General features: G+C 39.7%; 1 protein-coding gene and 1 pseudogene across 3 annotated transcripts in view; one reads left to right on the plus strand and one right to left on the minus strand.

Annotated features, from left to right (window-relative positions):
* Positions 1-3,736, plus strand: part of LOC149179257 (uncharacterized) — a 76,645-nt gene extending 72,909 nt beyond the window's left edge. The window contains exons 1-2 of one of the 3 annotated variants that reach the window (XM_089420575.1): positions 941-2,953; positions 3,183-3,736. In XM_089420575.1, the coding sequence (XP_089276701.1) occupies positions 2,785-2,953; positions 3,183-3,502 (489 nt within the window). In that variant the 5' untranslated portion in view covers positions 941-2,784 and the 3' untranslated portion in view covers positions 3,503-3,736. Of the gene's footprint in view, positions 1-940; positions 2,954-3,182 lie in introns of those variants that run through there. The other 2 variants (XM_089420573.1, XM_089420574.1) reach the window with 2 other exon arrangements.
* LOC149179258 (U6 spliceosomal RNA) lies at positions 2,995-3,089 on the minus strand (annotated as a pseudogene).
* Positions 3,737-18,024: the final 14,288 nt, after the last annotated feature.

The following is an 18,024-nucleotide window of genomic DNA, read 5'->3' on the forward strand; positions in this document are numbered from 1 at the left end:
CATTTTATTCTATATCTTATATTGATAAAAAATCAAAGTAATATTACAAAATGGAAGAAAATGAATTAGAAATAAGGAAAAAAATATTAAAAAATGCCTAACAAATAGATAAAGTCAAAAAGAAAAAAAGAAAAAGTAGCAAAATAATTAAAACTTTTTTAATTGTTTTTTTCACAGTGTGAAGATTTCTTTAAAACAATAATATTATATAGTAATTAAATATATTCATACAATCTCATATTAAATATAAAATAAATTTATATTATTATTATTATAATTGGAAAAACAATTATAAATAATTTAAAATTGATATTATTCATATAAATTTGTTTTTACAATTTTTTATTTTTCTTTTAAATACTACTGGAAATAATGTTCTCTTTATTTTAACTATTTTTAAACTTAATTATTCTTCCTATATTTTCTAACTTCTTTGAAAAAAATTCAACTACAGTGAATCACTTATATATAAATATAAAGAGTTTCAACAAATATTTGTTATCCCATCTAATTTCAATACATATAACATATTTAAAAAAACATCTTAATTAATTAAAAAACAATGTTTGAATAATTCAACATTTTCAGTGACTTTTTGGGCATCAAAAATCTTGAATCTTGACAACTATAATCTGAATTTCTAAAAAATTCTGCTAGATTTTCTCAAAATTCTGCAGTAATTTCCATTATTTTCCCAGCAAAATTGTGACCTTACAGGGTCAAGATTCACAGTGTTAACAAATGAAAAGTTAAACGATATTTAATGTTGATCGTATTAATCAACAATTAAAAAACATATGATTTTTAATGCTTGCAATATTATCATGTATGTATAACTAGAAGAGGAATTGGCAGGGACCTAATATATGTGTTTTATGCAAGGAGAATGCGGAAGATAATCTTCATTTATTCCTTAAATTCTCGATTTCATATCAGATCTAGGTGGAGCTAGGAGGCTGGTTAAAATTCCCTTTGGCACCTTTCGACTCTTTCACATAATGTTTGGCTTGGTGGAGTCACAAACCGTCCCATTGGCGTGTTATACCCCTCGCTTTCTTTTGGGAAATCTGGAGATGTCAGAATCATATTATTTTTGAAGGATCTAAGATGGACTTGGCACCGGTGGTTAACTGGATTATGGGATGGACATCTCCGATTCTGTCTACTCCACTCAGGCCTAATCGGTCTTCTCTTCAAGTTGCTGGTACCTGGTTCCGAGATTAATTATCCGACCGGGATTTTTGATGGGGCCGCACAAGGGGTAGATGCGGATGTGGTTTTTCTGGATCGTTCTCTCATTAGAACAACAACACTGGGTACACATGGGGGGCGGGAAGTGGAACAAATATGAAAGCGGAGGCCATGGCACTGTGGGGTCTTCTATGGTTTGCTTCTTCCCGGTTTGGTTTGCTTCTTTCTTGAGCATTCCCTCCATTTACATATATGGGAATTCAAAGCATATAATCAACCATATTTGTGGCATCACGTGCATCCAACATCCACATCTACAAGGTTGGCTCTGCACTTAAGCTTCTTTGGAAGACATTTAGGCACATTTCCATTCAACACATTGGTAGGGAGTACAACCACAACGCAAACAAGATGTCCAAAATGCGCATACATGCTCAACGAGATGGGATGAATATTGAAATTCTGGTGAGAGACAATATGGTTTTCGTGTTTTCATGTCTATTTTTTTTTTTTGCTTAAGTCGTGGACAAATCCATTTTTGCTCATGGTGTAGTTTAAATAATTTAGAATAACTACATATATTAGATATGCATATGGGATATATTTTAGATTATATGTGTTTTTTTTGGGACTAAAAAACATATCTGCTAAATGCTTTATTCATCTGATTTGATGGAATATGTATTGATATTTAGCTTTATAATACAAATCTCAGTTTTTTTTTTACCTAATAAAAAATGTGGAGCATCTAGGAAAGAGCTAACCAGCCATCCCCAGGGTATTTAATGCCCGGGGATATGCACGCCAGTTAACGCGATAACACGCGAAAGCCAAGTTTCGGCATTAACTAATATTTTGGCTTTCGCGTATTATCGGGCTAAGCTGCGTGCATATCCCCGGGCATTAAATACCCTAGGGATTGCTGGTTAGCTCTTTCCATCTATGTCTGGATCAGTCAAATCAATCTTCAAGAATGCCGTGATTAAACGTTAAAAGTGGGAAAGAAATAACAAAAATATGAAGTCATCCTCGCTCAAAATTAGACGTGCTGATGAGTTTTCGCTGGTTTCCGTGTCCTTGTCCAACTGTCTGGGTAAAGTCCACCGTAAAGAGAATGGTTTTTATCCATACATTCCTTTTCACCTCGAGTCATTTTCCCCTACTTAACTCCATATTGCGTTTGGGTCATCGGAGGGGCAGCAAATTCAACGGTTGACTTTGTGGTCCCCTCCGATTACTTCAACCTTTCAAGATGCCAAAAAGAGCGAATTCCACGGTTGACTTTGACGACCCCTCCGATTACCTCAACCTTTCAAAATGACAAAAGAGCAAATTCAACGGTTGACTTTTCCGTCCCTCCAATTACCTCAACCTTTCAAAATGCCAAAAGCCGGTCGTGACAAGATGCAGGTGGATGCTTTCGATTGCGGGACTGCCCGGCAGAAGAGAGCAGGACGAGGATTGTAGTTATGGTGCTTATAAATATATTCTTCTCCATCTCCCATTGCAATACATTTCTTTTTCAACTCATCTATCCTGATTCCTCAGTCTCACAAGAAGAATATTGGAATTGCAATTAGTTCTCGTTACGTCATGGCCAAACCTAGCGAGGCAGTCCATGCAGCAGCAAGTGTGCGCGGGTTATTTCCCCTTCCCACAAATTTGGGAGGATCAGTTCGTAATTCCCAAATTCCCTACAGGATCTTCATCAGAAGAGCTGCTGTTAAAGCTTGTGGCCATAGCGGCAACCAATTTGGCTCAGGTATTTTGATCGCATCGTTTGCAGCTTTCGAGTAATTTCTTTTAAATATGGACCATTTATTTGTGTGTCTCATTATTGAGCAGGGGCTATGTTAATCTTCTTTGTAATGTTTTCATTTTATTGGATGTTCCGGAATTTCTTTTTACACATGAATATGTAAGCAAACAATATTTCTGTGTCTATATGTTCGAAATTCAATATTTAATGTTAAAGAAAACTGCCATTACAGGTGATCCAAGCAAAGTGGACACGGACATGATAGTGCTGAGAAAACGGATCCTGGAGCTCAGAATGCATGAAACAAATTACTTGCCTCCACAGCACTGGATGAAGTGGGAGAAGGACTGGTCTGTTACTTATGCTTCAGACATTTGTCAATTCTTGGGATGGTTGCAGAACATGGTGTATAACACCAGACCCGCCCTCGCCATCGCCGGTTTGGCTCTGATATCGGTGAGCGTTCCAACATTTGTGTTGTTCTTCGTTCAATTCTTCGTAGGTTCTCTTGATATGGAGTTTTTGAGCAAACCATTATTCGATGGAAATTAAATTGTCCACGGACGATATACGTACCGTGGGTGTTAAATGATTTATCATGGAAACTTTAGGAATGATGGCAAAAATTTAAAAAATACCTTTATTTGTCGTATATTTGAGAAGATATTTGCCAAGAGAAAGCCTTACGTTTAAGGGCAGCCGGCAGGTATATATATTTTAGTAGTGAAAAGGTGAACAAGCTAAAGTGAATGTCTCTAAAAATGTGCACTTCATATAATTTCATTTATGAAACTAAGATATTATTGTGGGAAAAGGAAGCACTAAGGTTATTGGGAAGCCCATGATCACGAATCCATATTTTCATTTATAAAACTAAGCTATTATTTTGGGGAAAATGAAGCACTAAGGTTATTGGGAAGTCATCGATCATGAACCCACATTTTCATTTATGAAACTAAGATATTATTTTGGGAAAAGGAAGCACTAAGATTATTGGGAAGCTTTCCATCACAAACCCAATCACATATGTACTCACATATATTTTCATTTATGAAATTACACAAACTATTTTTAAAGATATTATTTGGTGGGAAATGAAGTATTAAAGTTATTGGGAAACTTTTAACAAGAACCTAATCAAGTATCTTTGTTCACATTTTTAAATCTATTAAGATTTATATTCTTCAAATATTTCTCTCGAAAATTGAGTGAGTTCTTCTTGAATTGATGGAGGAATATTCACTCTGAAGCACTAAGCTAATCTCCATGCTCCAGAAAATAGAATATACGCCTCTCCTGCTATGGGCCCTTTTGGATGGCATGGTGAGAATGGGTTGATCTAAAAATGAAAGACCTTGAACAGAAGAGAGAATACAAAATGGAAATAAAAAATGACTAACCTCCCTAAGCTACCCGCACACAGAGGATCTAGACCTGGGGACCAAGACGGGTCTATGTTCAAAAGATGATGAGTTTGCACAATAAGTAGAAGAGCGAACCAACAAAGACATAGTGAAAATGTATAGACTAAAACATGCAAGACCAAACTAGTTGTTATGCCCCCAAGCCGACGGTAGTCTTTCAACCGCTCTTAGCGAGGTGCGGCACCACCGAACACTTTCTTTTCACCAATACTTATGTTCATGGACTACGCCTAACCACTTACTCCTACTTAGTTTGTGTTTCGCAACCAAGTATTATTATGTTATCCTTTATACCAATGAACACCCATACACATTCATTATCATCAACAATTATAAACGAAGAACACAATTGCATAGTATAAAGGGAGGGGCAACTCCCTGAACAATGAGTCTGTCCGATAATATATTATACAATCTTTTACAATAGTTGCACAACTTTACAAGTATACTTGGAAACCCCAAGTTTCATACTTAGTCAAATTTACAATCTTCGGCAAATTCGGTTGCCCAGCGCGTCGGCACCTCCACACGGTCGCTGCACGACTCACCAACCCTTCGTTCACCTTGTCGCATGATCGTGTTGTTTGCGCAACTTGGGCGCGCCTCCAAGTCGCCACACATGGGCGCCTCCACCCAAGACACACCTTTGTCCACAATCTCAACACTTCACCAAGTCACCGTGCACACTTGCACGACAGGCGGGCGCTCACCCGAGTCACCCAAGAACCCGTGCCAAGTCGTCGCACAAACCGGGCGCCACACACCCATGCATGCCTCACTCCAACCGGCGGGCAACCCTGCCCACGTCCTTCACCCAAAACCGAGAAACGCTACCTCTGTGCGGCCTTTCCCAAGAACGGGCGCATCACCCAAATCTGTGCCTTTCTCCTTAGCTTCCACACACTTAGATTTGTGCCTTTCTCACATGAGCGAAGATGCTTTGATGTTGGATCGATGAGCGATGGTCCAAATGAGCTCCATCGCATCACTAATATATACGGGCGGTAGGCAGGGTCGTGGCTGCCCAACCGACTTGCCTACGCCTTCAATCTTCACGCAATATCATGTCGGCCTCCTCTCCAAACGCTCCCCAATCATCTTCGTCTCCATAAGGTTTAAGTCATGCTCCCACACATATAAACTGCAGCTCGCCCTTCTCTCATATGCCTCGCATTATCACATAATGCTTCGCACACCAAGTCGAGCTCGCACATAATCGAAACGTTGTTCGTTCAACTCCAACCGCGCATGCACTGTTCCACCCGCGCGCCCTCCATCGGTCGCGGTCGCACTTCACCAGTTGGGCGAGTCGAGGACTGCAGGTCCTTACACTAGTGCTCAAAAGGAGTAGCCAAAAGTAAGAGCGCAAAACTAAAACTACATGTCCCGGAGGGAAAGTCGTGGAAAGAGGCCAACAACGAAGGAAGAAGACCAAAACATACCTGCGTGAAATAGAGAAGGAGAAGGTTGGTAAGGCTAGGCAAAACTGTCGTCAATCCAGGAAATCTTCCATGCCAATGACATATCATAACCAAAAAACCACATGCATATACCATGCATGCCAAAACTAGCAAGGAAATCATACATGCAACTTGATACCTGCAAAGAAATCCCATTGTTTCTTTTCACTTTCCTACTTTCATTTTCCTTCTATTCCAAATCCAATGAAAACTAGAGTGCTCCAAGAATGCTCCAATAATTCTCCAAGATTTCTCTAAGTGTGCAAGAGTGAGAGAGAGAGAAAGAATAGAGAGAGATATCAAAGCTAAATGCCTAATAATTTCATTCTATTTTCTGTGGAAAGCAATCTATGCCTGATAGTTAATGATGAGTGGCTTATTGACGAGCTACCAATGAGGTATGATTTACACAACATCACATATGCAACATGCAGAAAGCACTATATGTACAAAACACCGCATATACAACACGCGCACAACACTGTGTGTATACAACACTGCATATAAAATATGTACACATCACACATGTACATGGAACTTCTTGCACAACTCGTACACAATACCACATGTACATAGCACCACGTGTATAACACGTACACAATACTACATGTACATAGAACCACCTGTACAATACGTACACAATACCATGTGTACAAAAAACCACTTGTACAATACTTGTACAGTACCATACGTACATAGCACCACCTGTAGAATACATACAAAATACCATATGTCCATAGCATCACTTGTCCATCACGTACACAGTATGATATGTACTTAACACCACTTGTAAAATACGTACGCATTACCATATGTACATAGCACATCCAGAGAGCACACTGTCTCTACCAAGCAACCTTTCTTCCAATGTCTCTCCACTATTTGTGCTTTTCTATCATGCCACAAATCACATTGCTTTCATTTCGTTGATGTATCCCTCAACATATTCTATCCATAACATAAACATAGGCATAATATAAATACATAATATCAAATCATATCCACATGATACTAACCTCATATATTTGTCAGAGCTAATCTTCCCACTTGATTCCCTTGGAAACTAGGAACCTCTTCATGCCATTCACTTGCATAAGCAATCATTCCTCCACAGGAATGATTCATGATGACCCTATTAGACAACACCATACATACATACATACATTTATACATATATAGACATTAGCATAATATTGATCACAACATAATTACCAAATATCATAAGATCAAGGTTAAGACAACTCCCTTTATTTATGCACAACATGCACAACATTGAGAAAAATAGTTCCCAACATGGCCAAGAAATCTGACGCCTCAAATCCATTCACATTACCTTTCCTGATACCTTTCTAATGATTGTGCTACCATTGTCCATTCATCCCAATGGTCCAACCAATCCAATTGGCTGTCATATTCTTACCTTCAATTGCCCTTTACTCATCCATGGACTTCATCCAGGTCTTACATTACCTATTGGGTTCCATATAACTCTCCTAAGCTCCATTAAATTTCCTCTTTCCAAATCCAATTCCCAAGCCCCTCAAAACTTAAAAATAAAGAACAAGAAAAAAGAAGAAGAAAACCATGAAAAACCAATAGAAATATGTTGACAGTGCTGGACACGCCAATATGTTAGGTGATCTCCCCAATAAGAAGTCCCAACTATACCTCAGATCATTTGGTGTACGAGCCCCAGCAGTGGGTCTTACAATATCGCCTTGATCACGGTTGCGCACAGAGGCAAGTAAGATGTCCCTGTTGGTAGCAAGGGTGTGACATATGCAGAAAGTCAAGGAAGGTGCATGGATGGTTCTAACACATGGAGGGTGAGGTGAGTGTGCCCCTTGGAAACCTGGCAAAGCACGAAGTTAAGAAGGGAACACACGAGCAAAGATGCATAAAAAATTGGAAGGAAAGTAAGCTATCAATCCAAAGTGATGGTTAAACCAAAAAAACATTTCGGTAAGATTTATACATACTTATATAGGAAATCCATACATGCATGCGTAAGAAAACATATACATATATCATTTAGATTAAACAAGATAGTTGAAATACAATACGACATATACATGAAACATGTTGGCTTTGTTATATTAAGAAGTGAAAGTTCTAGTCATATAATACAACAATGACCAACCACTAGTTCTGACAACAGAATGTTACAGTCACTGCTGCCTGCTCCTCCAAAGAGATATACTAGCTCTGCACAGTGGAGAAGCCAAGGCTCGTTACAATACTCTCCAAGATTTATTTAAGATACTCCTGTCGGAAGCTTGGCTGACCAAAAGCCTCTACAATGAGTTGTCAGGGACTATATATAGCAAAGGGTGGGGTGGCCCTTGACATTCCCCTTTGTGACTGTTCATCTACTCTCATGACTCTTCATCTAGTCTATGAATGTTACATCCAACTATCGACACTTGAACTTCCACTTGACAAGACGTTACATACAATCTGCACATGTATCCATGTGAGACAAAATAGGCTTGAGCAAGCCATGCAAGACATCACTATGACTCAGACAACTGTGAGAAAACCAGCTCTTCAACATCCTCATGATGGTTGATTGTAGCGAACTGATGCCAAGCTCGATAGTCCATAATGGTGTCTGTGTACTCTATGGTGACATCTTTTTGGAAATGAAATCTTGCCTTTGTAGCATCTGGGTACACTGATTTAGCTCCTCTATCCAATTCGTTTGATAACATGCACATAATTGTCTTAAGTGCGGCTGGACCAATGACATATTGATGCATGGTGTTTGCACTGATCACCAAGTCTGCATTGGTGGCTATGCACATCAACTCGTCTAAGTACGAGTCACACTCTAGTCAAACTTGTGCCTTTGTCTTTGCCTCGGTGAGTCTCCTAATAGATGGGATCACATATGCACGCACAACAACATCCATACTCTTGAATACTCGTGCATGGGAAGCCTGCAAATTAGTGATGAGCTACGGGAGATCTTCATAGTTCCAGATCTGACTCTAGATGTGTGCCTTCAACTCGACTGCTCTAGGCTTCATCATCTTGGGCAAGTGTAACGAGGCTCCCTTATATCTCATTGTCCATGTTTGCATGTAGTCAAAAATAGTATGCATGTTTTACAAGATATGTGCTCTCCTAGCACATCACTGTTGCCAACCGTTGAGATGGACAACAGCCATATGCACGGTACCAAACTTGGAATACAACATCTGCATGATTGTCTCAAGGGATAATACTTCATCCAATATTGCCTTCTTCAACTCTGCTCGGGTGGATTTTGTAACCAGTTCTCCTCCTTTCTTGGTCGTCTGTAACTCCTTAGCCATTCGCTCGTTCTCTACTATCAAGAAGTGAACACTAGAGCTAGTGGCTTCGACATATGCTCTAGTATCATCGGCCAATGTTGTTGGATGCTTACGCACATCAGACATGATCACTTTTTCCTCAAACTGCACAGGAGATGTGTTGTCATATGGAGTAGACACTATTCGATATTGCTCAACTCTATTCCATGACTCGTCGAATGATATGTTGTGCATCTCTTCTTCCGGATTGTCTCCAAGGATCTTAGTGTCTCCTTGGTTTCTTGGGAATTTCTCTGATTCTGGATCTAGTGAAGCTGGTAGGTTGACCTCTTGGTGGTAAGGCATGAGGTTGATGTTTTGCTCTAACTCTTGCTGCTCCATATTCGTATCCATTTTCTCAAGTTCTTGTTCAATCTCTTGAGCGAAGTCCTGCTCCTGTGACTGCTCACCCTTCTTGCTTGGTGCCAGTTGTTTGGATGAGTCTAATATCGGTACGAGCGCAGTTTCATCTGTCTATACATGTTGTGCCCCCTGTTGTACTTGTTCTTGTTGCGCTTCCTTCTCCTGTCTGCGTAGCTCCTATTCCTTCCAAAGTTACTCCTTAAACTCATGCAACTCCTTCAATGTTTCATCCATCTTATGTTTTTCTCTCTGCGTTTGCACATTCCTCTTATCACGATGTTGCCTCTTGGCCTCTATTGCCAAAGTTGCTTTCTGCACAAGTGGGTCTGCTCTGAACTTGCAACTTTGTTCTGCCTCCACACTGTCGACAATATTTCTCTTGCCTTTGTTGCACGCTGGTATGTTTACCTCTACTGTTGTTGCTACTGGTGCTCTCCTAGATGCTACTTCACGCTTCTTCGCTAACCATTCCCTAGCGATGCTGACCAGTTCATTGGGCTTGGAGAAGCTGTAACAATATCTCCATGGGTCTTCCTCCACCCAATGACATGCCCCGTGGATCCACTGAAACTATACTCTCGCGCAGTGATCTTTCACAATACAATGCGGGTCATACGAATTGAAGCTTCAGACGTCGAAAGGATATTTCTTGATCTCCTTTGTTTCGACATCTGCATGCTTGAGGTTCCATATCTCGTACAACCCAATCCGCAATGAAAGAGTGGTTCAAGGTGCCTTCTTCTTTTGGTGCAGCCTAGCAGACGGTCCTGCTGAGATGTGGTATGATACTTCTTGCATGATGAGCTTGTCCATGGAAAACTTCGACAAAACATGCAGAGGCTTCTCCGTGTTGTACATCCATACGAAGGTATTGAATGGTTAGGCATACCAATCCGCTATATCAATCAGTGCCTCCATTGCTGCCTTCGGCATGAAAGGTGGATCCTGCTCAAATATCATCTTGTATAGCGGGGTGACAAAACGATCTGGTAGTTGTGTGATAACTCCTCTGAAGCTACATTCAGAAAAAAATTTACAATAAGTATTCATAGAGGTCTCCGCCGATGTCCATGCCCACTTCAAGCCCAGGAACTCTTGACGAGCAAAGATTGCATCCAAGATGTAAGAGGACATGTAAATTTCTACTTGCTGACCTTTGGGCGGCTGCTAAGAAACTGTTACCTGTTCCTTCAGCCTGTGAGGCAACATGTCAGACCAGTTGCATGCTTTGCCTCATTGGCCAGTTGGTCCAACACGATCACCCAACTCTACAGGAAGGTCTTTGTGTTCGCTTGGACATACAAGAGACATGCAAAGATGACCAAGTATTGATACACCTTCTGCAATATCTTCATCTTGTAAATATGGTTGGCTGTCATCCTGAATTTGGCTCGCTCCTTCACCCAGTTCTTCAAGATATCCTTGGAGTTGGCATTATTGTTGGGTATGCTAAAGGGTGTCTCCATGGTGATCACCAACTTTGACAAATGGTACATCTGCTGATGATCCTGTGCCTTGAAGGTAGCAATCTTCATCTTGCTGACACTACTCAATGTCAATATCTCAGGATCAGTGTGCAAGACGATCCAATGTATCATGTCCACGCATTGGAATGCAGGATACTTGAATGCAATCTGGTACAAGCCGGACTTGTGAATGTTCACATAGACTTGGCGGTCTTCGAGGTCTTCCCCAAATGTGCCTAAGAATGCATCATTGACATCTTGCCATTTCAGCTTGATGTCTTTGTCTACGATCAACTTGGTGTCTTCATAGATTAGAAAACTCATAGACACTCACTCAACTATTGCTCCAGTTGCGCTTTGATCGGTGTCCTTTGACCCTGCTCTCTTGGAGGCCATTGATCCTAAACTGTTGAGAGATGGGCAAACACCTCATATATATGGAGACATGGTGACATGCATGGCAAGAAATTTGTCAGCTAAAACCAAAGAAAAGTTGAGGAACGACATGCAACATACTTGGCGATTGACTGGAAAGGATTGCACAATTTTCATTGGGAGGCTGGGAGACTGATTGCTGGAACTGCACAAAAGGAAGTCCAGACTATCAGGAGGCTGGTTGAATGCTGGAATTTTGCAGTGCGCAATCCATACTAGCCTACTGGGTGTTGGGATTTCACAATGTGCAATTCCAGCTGGAAAGTGTTGCAAGCCCAGGGATTGCATTGCGCAATTTTATGTGCCAGCAGTCACCGCCTCTCAGAATTTCGCAAGGCAAGATTGGAGGACATTCACTGGCCAGAAATGCGCATTTTCTAGGAGGAAGGCAGAGCCTTCCCTCTCAAAATTGCGCAATGTTGTCTTGGTGAGGCAAAGTCCAGCCCAAGGTTGCCCAGACCTGCCAAAGGCAACTGAAAGCAAAAGAAGATGTGAATGCATGGCGATACTGAGTGTAAGCAAAGGTGAATGATCATGCATGCAAACAGTGAATGCAAGATTTAGAAAACTGAACAACATGCATGTGTGTGAGACGAGTTGCCGAATCGACGACCGTTCGTGTAAAACAATGTCATGCATGCGACAACAGTGAGATTCTAATGAAAACTGAAACAATGTTTGTTCAAGCTAATATGCATGTAAATGACAGCAAGCATTCACATAAATCAAGCAGACAACACTCACAGAAATGCTGCAAAAGACAAGTTAAGCGGACTTACTCGGACATAGATGAGATGGATGTGTTGAAGACTCTTGGATGTGTTGTGGGATGTTAGAGCTCCAATATCGATGTGAATAATGAGCTCTGAAGCGTCGAGTAAATAATTTTGAGGCTCATGATGCACATACCACGAATATGGGAAAAAGCGACACTTGGAGGAAAGTTTCTAAAATGGTCTATGCATGTAACCTCCAGCTGCTAAAAATAGCTCATTAAAATCTAGGGATTCTTTTTTCTATTTCAGGAAAAATAAGCCCATGCATCCAAATCAAGTTTTCTCCGTCCCAGGTGGAACGATCAACTTGGAGGCACATGCAATAGCCTGCTTGACTAAGGAGAATTTTTTGCGTAGTTTCTGGGAGGAAGCTGAGCTAGCTGTCCAGAGGGATCATGCAATTTTTGGGTGGAGCAACTAATTACTACCTAGAATTGTATAATTTTTGGGTTGAGTAGCATTGTTGGGCCAGATTGCAAAGTTTTCACTGGGAAGGTTGGTTGACAGGATTGCGCAGTTTCTGAGCCCAGCAGGCTGCCAGTTAGATTTGCACAATTTTTGGAGGGAAGGCTGGTTTCCCTCCAGAATTTCACAATTTCTTGAGGGATATGCTCAGCCAACATCTGGACCAAGTCTGGAGTAGCAGTCTGTGAGGGGAGTGAAGCAAGCTATCATGCACAGGTTGGCAAGATGCTAGGAAACCATTGAAGCTCATGTACTTGACAGTGGAAGACATGCTGCTGAGGATGGTTGGTAGGGAGGCTCCAAAATGAAGTTAAGGCAAAATTTTGGAGGGTGGTTGTAGCTGCTACAACACAATACAATCACCATAAACAAAGTGGCATTGTCATGTGCCTGACATAGACGAAACTGCAAATCAAGCACAAACAAATCACAAAGCACCGAAAGAACCAAACTGGCAATAGACACCATGAATCAATGCCATGATTCCCAATGCTTCCAATGGAAATATCAACCCTATCCTTCTTCAAGATTTCATGGAAATCTCTTTTCCATGCAATTCCTTGCATCATACTGCCATACACACACTAGTATCAATATATTGATTACCTTACCTTGTTGTGTTAAGCATGTTTCCTTGTAGTTGAACACATCCATGTCATCTCTCAAGGGACTTTGATTACCTTGACAGGTCTAGCTATAAGTAAAAATTAGCTAATATTCCTATCAAATACATGTTCATGAATATAACACATATACACATAATCTTAGACAAAATCAAGGTTAAGAAGACTTCCTGTATGCAAAGCACTCATTCATTTGGGATTGTGGTTTCCAAATATAGCCAAAGGAATTCTCACCCAATTCATTTCTTTTACCTTTTACCTTGTTGCAATTAAGTCTTATTAGGTGCTATCACATCATCCAGTTGTTATCTATATAGACAAATTAATTGTTACCTTGTCATGCTAATACCAAGCATGTTTCCCTACAAATGTTCACACATGTTAGTCACATGTTTCAAAGATCAAGAAATTGTATATATTAATTTGAAATCAACCTTTACCAAGACTAACAGCCATGTCATAATCTCAATCAAATCATAGTCATAAATCATAATCCTACAACTATCACCCACTTGCATTCAAGTACATATCAGTTGTCTCAACACATATCATGTTAGTACAACAGTCTTAAAACAAGATCATTCCTTCGTGCAATCTCATAGACACATACTCATATCATGCAATTAATCAAACATTCAAACAAGCTGTAAACATACCATGTTAGATAAACCAAATAGAAGACATAATAAAACTGCTACCTCAATGTATCTCAGGGGAGGCTATCACATCTCCACAAATCAGTCCAGATTAGTATGACACAATATCACAAGTATATCGAATCATATGAGAATATCTTAAACATAACCATCTGCATAGACTGATCTAGATTAGCATGATACATATAACATCAAGACCTTAAATGCAATGACCATAATCATTATGTATATAAACACAATGAATATAAGAACAAGTTACTATCATTCATGACTATTCTACACTTGTGCATATGACCACATTGATCAACTAACATCTATCATGCATGTAACCACAACAACAATATAATGATAGCATGTACATAACCACAACACAGATAAAAAACCATTAACCAACATACTTGCATGCCCAACGTACAAACTTGTATGACGATCTGCTTGAGGTCCAGTTATGCAACTTCACTATGACAATCTACATCTCTTGCTCTATCTCAGCCAACACATTAGCATCATGATGATACAAACTGCAACAATGACTATCACAATGCATGCATAACAATCACATGGAAAACTAACATGCATGCATGACAAACACATTATACCCATCTTGTTCAAGCATTTGAACCTGGAAGCTCTTATACCATTTGCTAACCACCCCTCCCATATCTACTGAGTCTCACTAACCTACCAAGGTAAACGTGAGAGGAAGAGCCACTAAGACATGACCTGACCTCTAAGCTTCACTTATGGAAGTGGGGTCAACAACTGTAACTATCAATCACAAACTAACATTCTACAAGACTTATAGGACACTCAGAGGCTAAAAGACCACTCTGAGTGCCCAAATTTTAAGTTGAAAAGTTATTTCACTGACCTGGACTCCCAACCACAGGCATAAAACAACATCTATGCAACTATAGGCCTCCATTCGCATGCATAATCCTGCAAGGTAGAAATTACAGTCCCAATTTCTCAGTTCTGAGTCTGCGACCCCAGAATCAGTGCCATATTTTCATAGTTTGTCTCCAGGAACACTGCCCAGAACTTGATGAGACTATCCAAAAATATAAAATACATCAAGACAAAGATAAATATACAAATTTCAGCCATAAATGTGACCTAATTAGGCCTAACCATGATAGTGATTTTGTCAAACATATGGTGAATATGTAATCTATAGGTCATGAATGCATATTTAAACATAGGGGTTTGATACTTATTTGAGAATTGTCAATAACGTCTAATGCCCTCTCATAATAGCTGTAATAAAATCTATTAGCTCATGCATTCATTAACCATTCATGAAAAAATCAAAACACATCAAGAGCCATAGACAATATACATCATATAACCAATGTATAACCAACAAATGAACAACATATACACCATGATAAAATAACCATCAAATCCACATAATACCATGTGCAAGTATTCATAAAAACACCATAGGAAAAGAGCTCTTATTAACATATGTAAAACCAACCAAGTCAAGGACTTCCATGTATCAGCCAACCATAGATTGGGGTAAACCAAATCTCTCTTTTAGTTAATCACCCCGATGCCATATTCCAAGTGTGAATGTGGGATCTCATGGAATAAACCAAGCAAAACCAAACCAGGGCTTCCAAAGGAAAAACCACCTCAACCCTCAACCAGTGATTCCACCTCACGATTGGACATCACTAACACCAACCAGATTGGTCTCTACCGAAGCTATCTAAGGCTCTAAAGAAATTTTCCCAACCGCAGCTCCAAGAACTAATAACTCAACCCACAGACTTCGAAGGCTCTAAATAATTTGTCCAACCAAGGCTCCATGACAAGTAACTCAAACCACCAAGGAATCTAGAATGTTTTCCCAGCCAAGGCTCCAGGACTAGTAACTCAACCCAAGTTGCTCCTGTGCTCCAAAGCGTTTGTCACAACCAACGGAGCACCAATTAGAAACAAGAAGTTGAAAAACCCACAAAATCATGGCTATCCAAGAAATGGCAAGGCTAGGCAAAACTGTCGTCAATCCAGGAAATCTTCCATGCTAGTGACATATCATAACCAAATAACCACATGCATATACCATGCATACCAAAACTAGCAAGGAAATCATACATGCAACTTGATACCTGCAAAGATATCCCATTGTTTCTTTTCACTTTCCTACTTTCATTTTCCTTCTATTCCAAATCCAATGAAAACTAGAGTGCTCCAAGTATGCTCCAATAATGCTCCAAGATTTCTCTAAGTGTGCAAGAGTGAGAGAGAGAGATATCGAAGCTAAAATTGACAAAAATATTTCACGCACAGACCAAAAAATATGAACTGATCCTCAAAAGCCTTTTAATCATTGAGGCCTCTATTTTTTCATTTTCCTTCAATTTCCTCCTCATGCAAATCTGTGACCTTTCACTTCCTTTTCTCCTATTTTTCATTATTTCATAAATAAAATGCCAATTAATTCTTGTTTTCCTTTGCCAATGTCGTTGTCAATTTCCATAGCCACTAATAAACCAAAAGTGACATGCACTAGGATGTTTTTCCCACCATTCATCTTCGAATACATGTCCCATGACCTTGGTCTTATAATTTTTACATGGAAATCAACCAGGCTTTGTTATAACTCACTTGAAGTGATATATAAGTTGATATTTTAGATTTGAGTTGATCTTCCTTCTTCCTGCAATCAACTCTGATTTTTCCTTCATCCTCATCACCTTTGCCATGAATGAAAACACATTTTTAATAGTTACTATATTGACTCGACCCCCAAGGTCCTAGTTAAGGAGGCATGATCTACTTTTTTTTATATTTGTTAACCTATTGAAAACTTAATATGGAAAACACCATTTCATTCGTCTCGACGATACCTTTCCCATGGTATAAATTTCAGCCCAATCGGACCCTTGGATCAAAATATAAGGGCCTTTAAAGGATCGACCAATAGTTATCTGCCAAGTCAGTAAGGTTGGCCATGTGGCACCTAATGTGTTCCCCACATGGTGTCCACATTACCCACCAAGTCATTGCAAAAATTTAGTTGTTGACTCAGTCATGGTAACAATAAGATAATGGATGGACCTCGCCGCAAGGGTTATTGCCAAGAGAACATTTATACTTTTAATATTTTCCAATATATATATATTTATAAGGTTGAATCCCTAGAGATTTTCATGAGTGCTCCAAATTCTTTTTACAAGATATGGGGTCTGAGAGATAGAGATTCCTCCCGTCAGTTAAAAACCACGAGCTTTGTCACCATTTTATGTCTCAGAATAGAGGATCCATGTGCACCACATAAAAGGGGGTCTCGACATTTTCCATTGTCCATAACATAGTAATATATTTGAAGTTATTTTAACTAGAAATTCCCTCTAGGCCACATCATGCTGAAGGTAGCCATCCTTGGAGAAATCCATGATCATCGAAGGAGTGCTTCAAGGATCATTATGAGTGAAAACAACCACCACTAAGAACCATTTACCCACGAGGACCATTTCCTTTGAGAAACATTACCATCGAGGACCTTTGTGCTCTCCCTCAGTGAAAAATCATCTTGGCAAAAACTCCATATTGGAGAGAACTCTTTCTCGGTGAAAACTCCTTGGAAGAAATATGTGATTAGGCCCACTCCTGCCACGTCATCTCAGAACTTTTAATCTCGAGAGTTCTTGTTGGAGCCTCCCTTCCAAACTTCCAAGAGAAATCATCCGAGAATCTTACATCAGAGACCATCCTATGATGAAGGGGTTTACTCTGAGATTCATCCAATAACAGAGGGATTTCCTCCAAGACTCATCCAATAGTGGAGGTATTTCCTTCGAGATTCATACAATGGCCCTAATTCCTCCCGGGCTTAGGGACTTTGTTCTCGTACTTTTTAAAATTTTTAGTACTTTTGCATGTGCTTATTTATAAAGGTTTATTCCTAGTCCCTCGGGCCATAGCTGATATGAAGGAATGGACAACCCAGTCTACTATCCCTCTTGAGCTTATTATGACTCGCAACCCATCTCAGTTGACAACTTGTAAAATTATATAAATATGTATTTTTTTTACATAGTAAACTAGGGTTAACTCTCC

Source organism: Pinus tabuliformis, chromosome 4_1 (assembly GCF_031772625.1).
Source record: "Pinus tabuliformis cultivar Carrire ecotype Pingquan chromosome 4_1, CPIR1, whole genome shotgun sequence".
NCBI classification, from domain to species: domain Eukaryota; kingdom Viridiplantae; phylum Streptophyta; class Pinopsida; order Pinales; family Pinaceae; genus Pinus; species Pinus tabuliformis.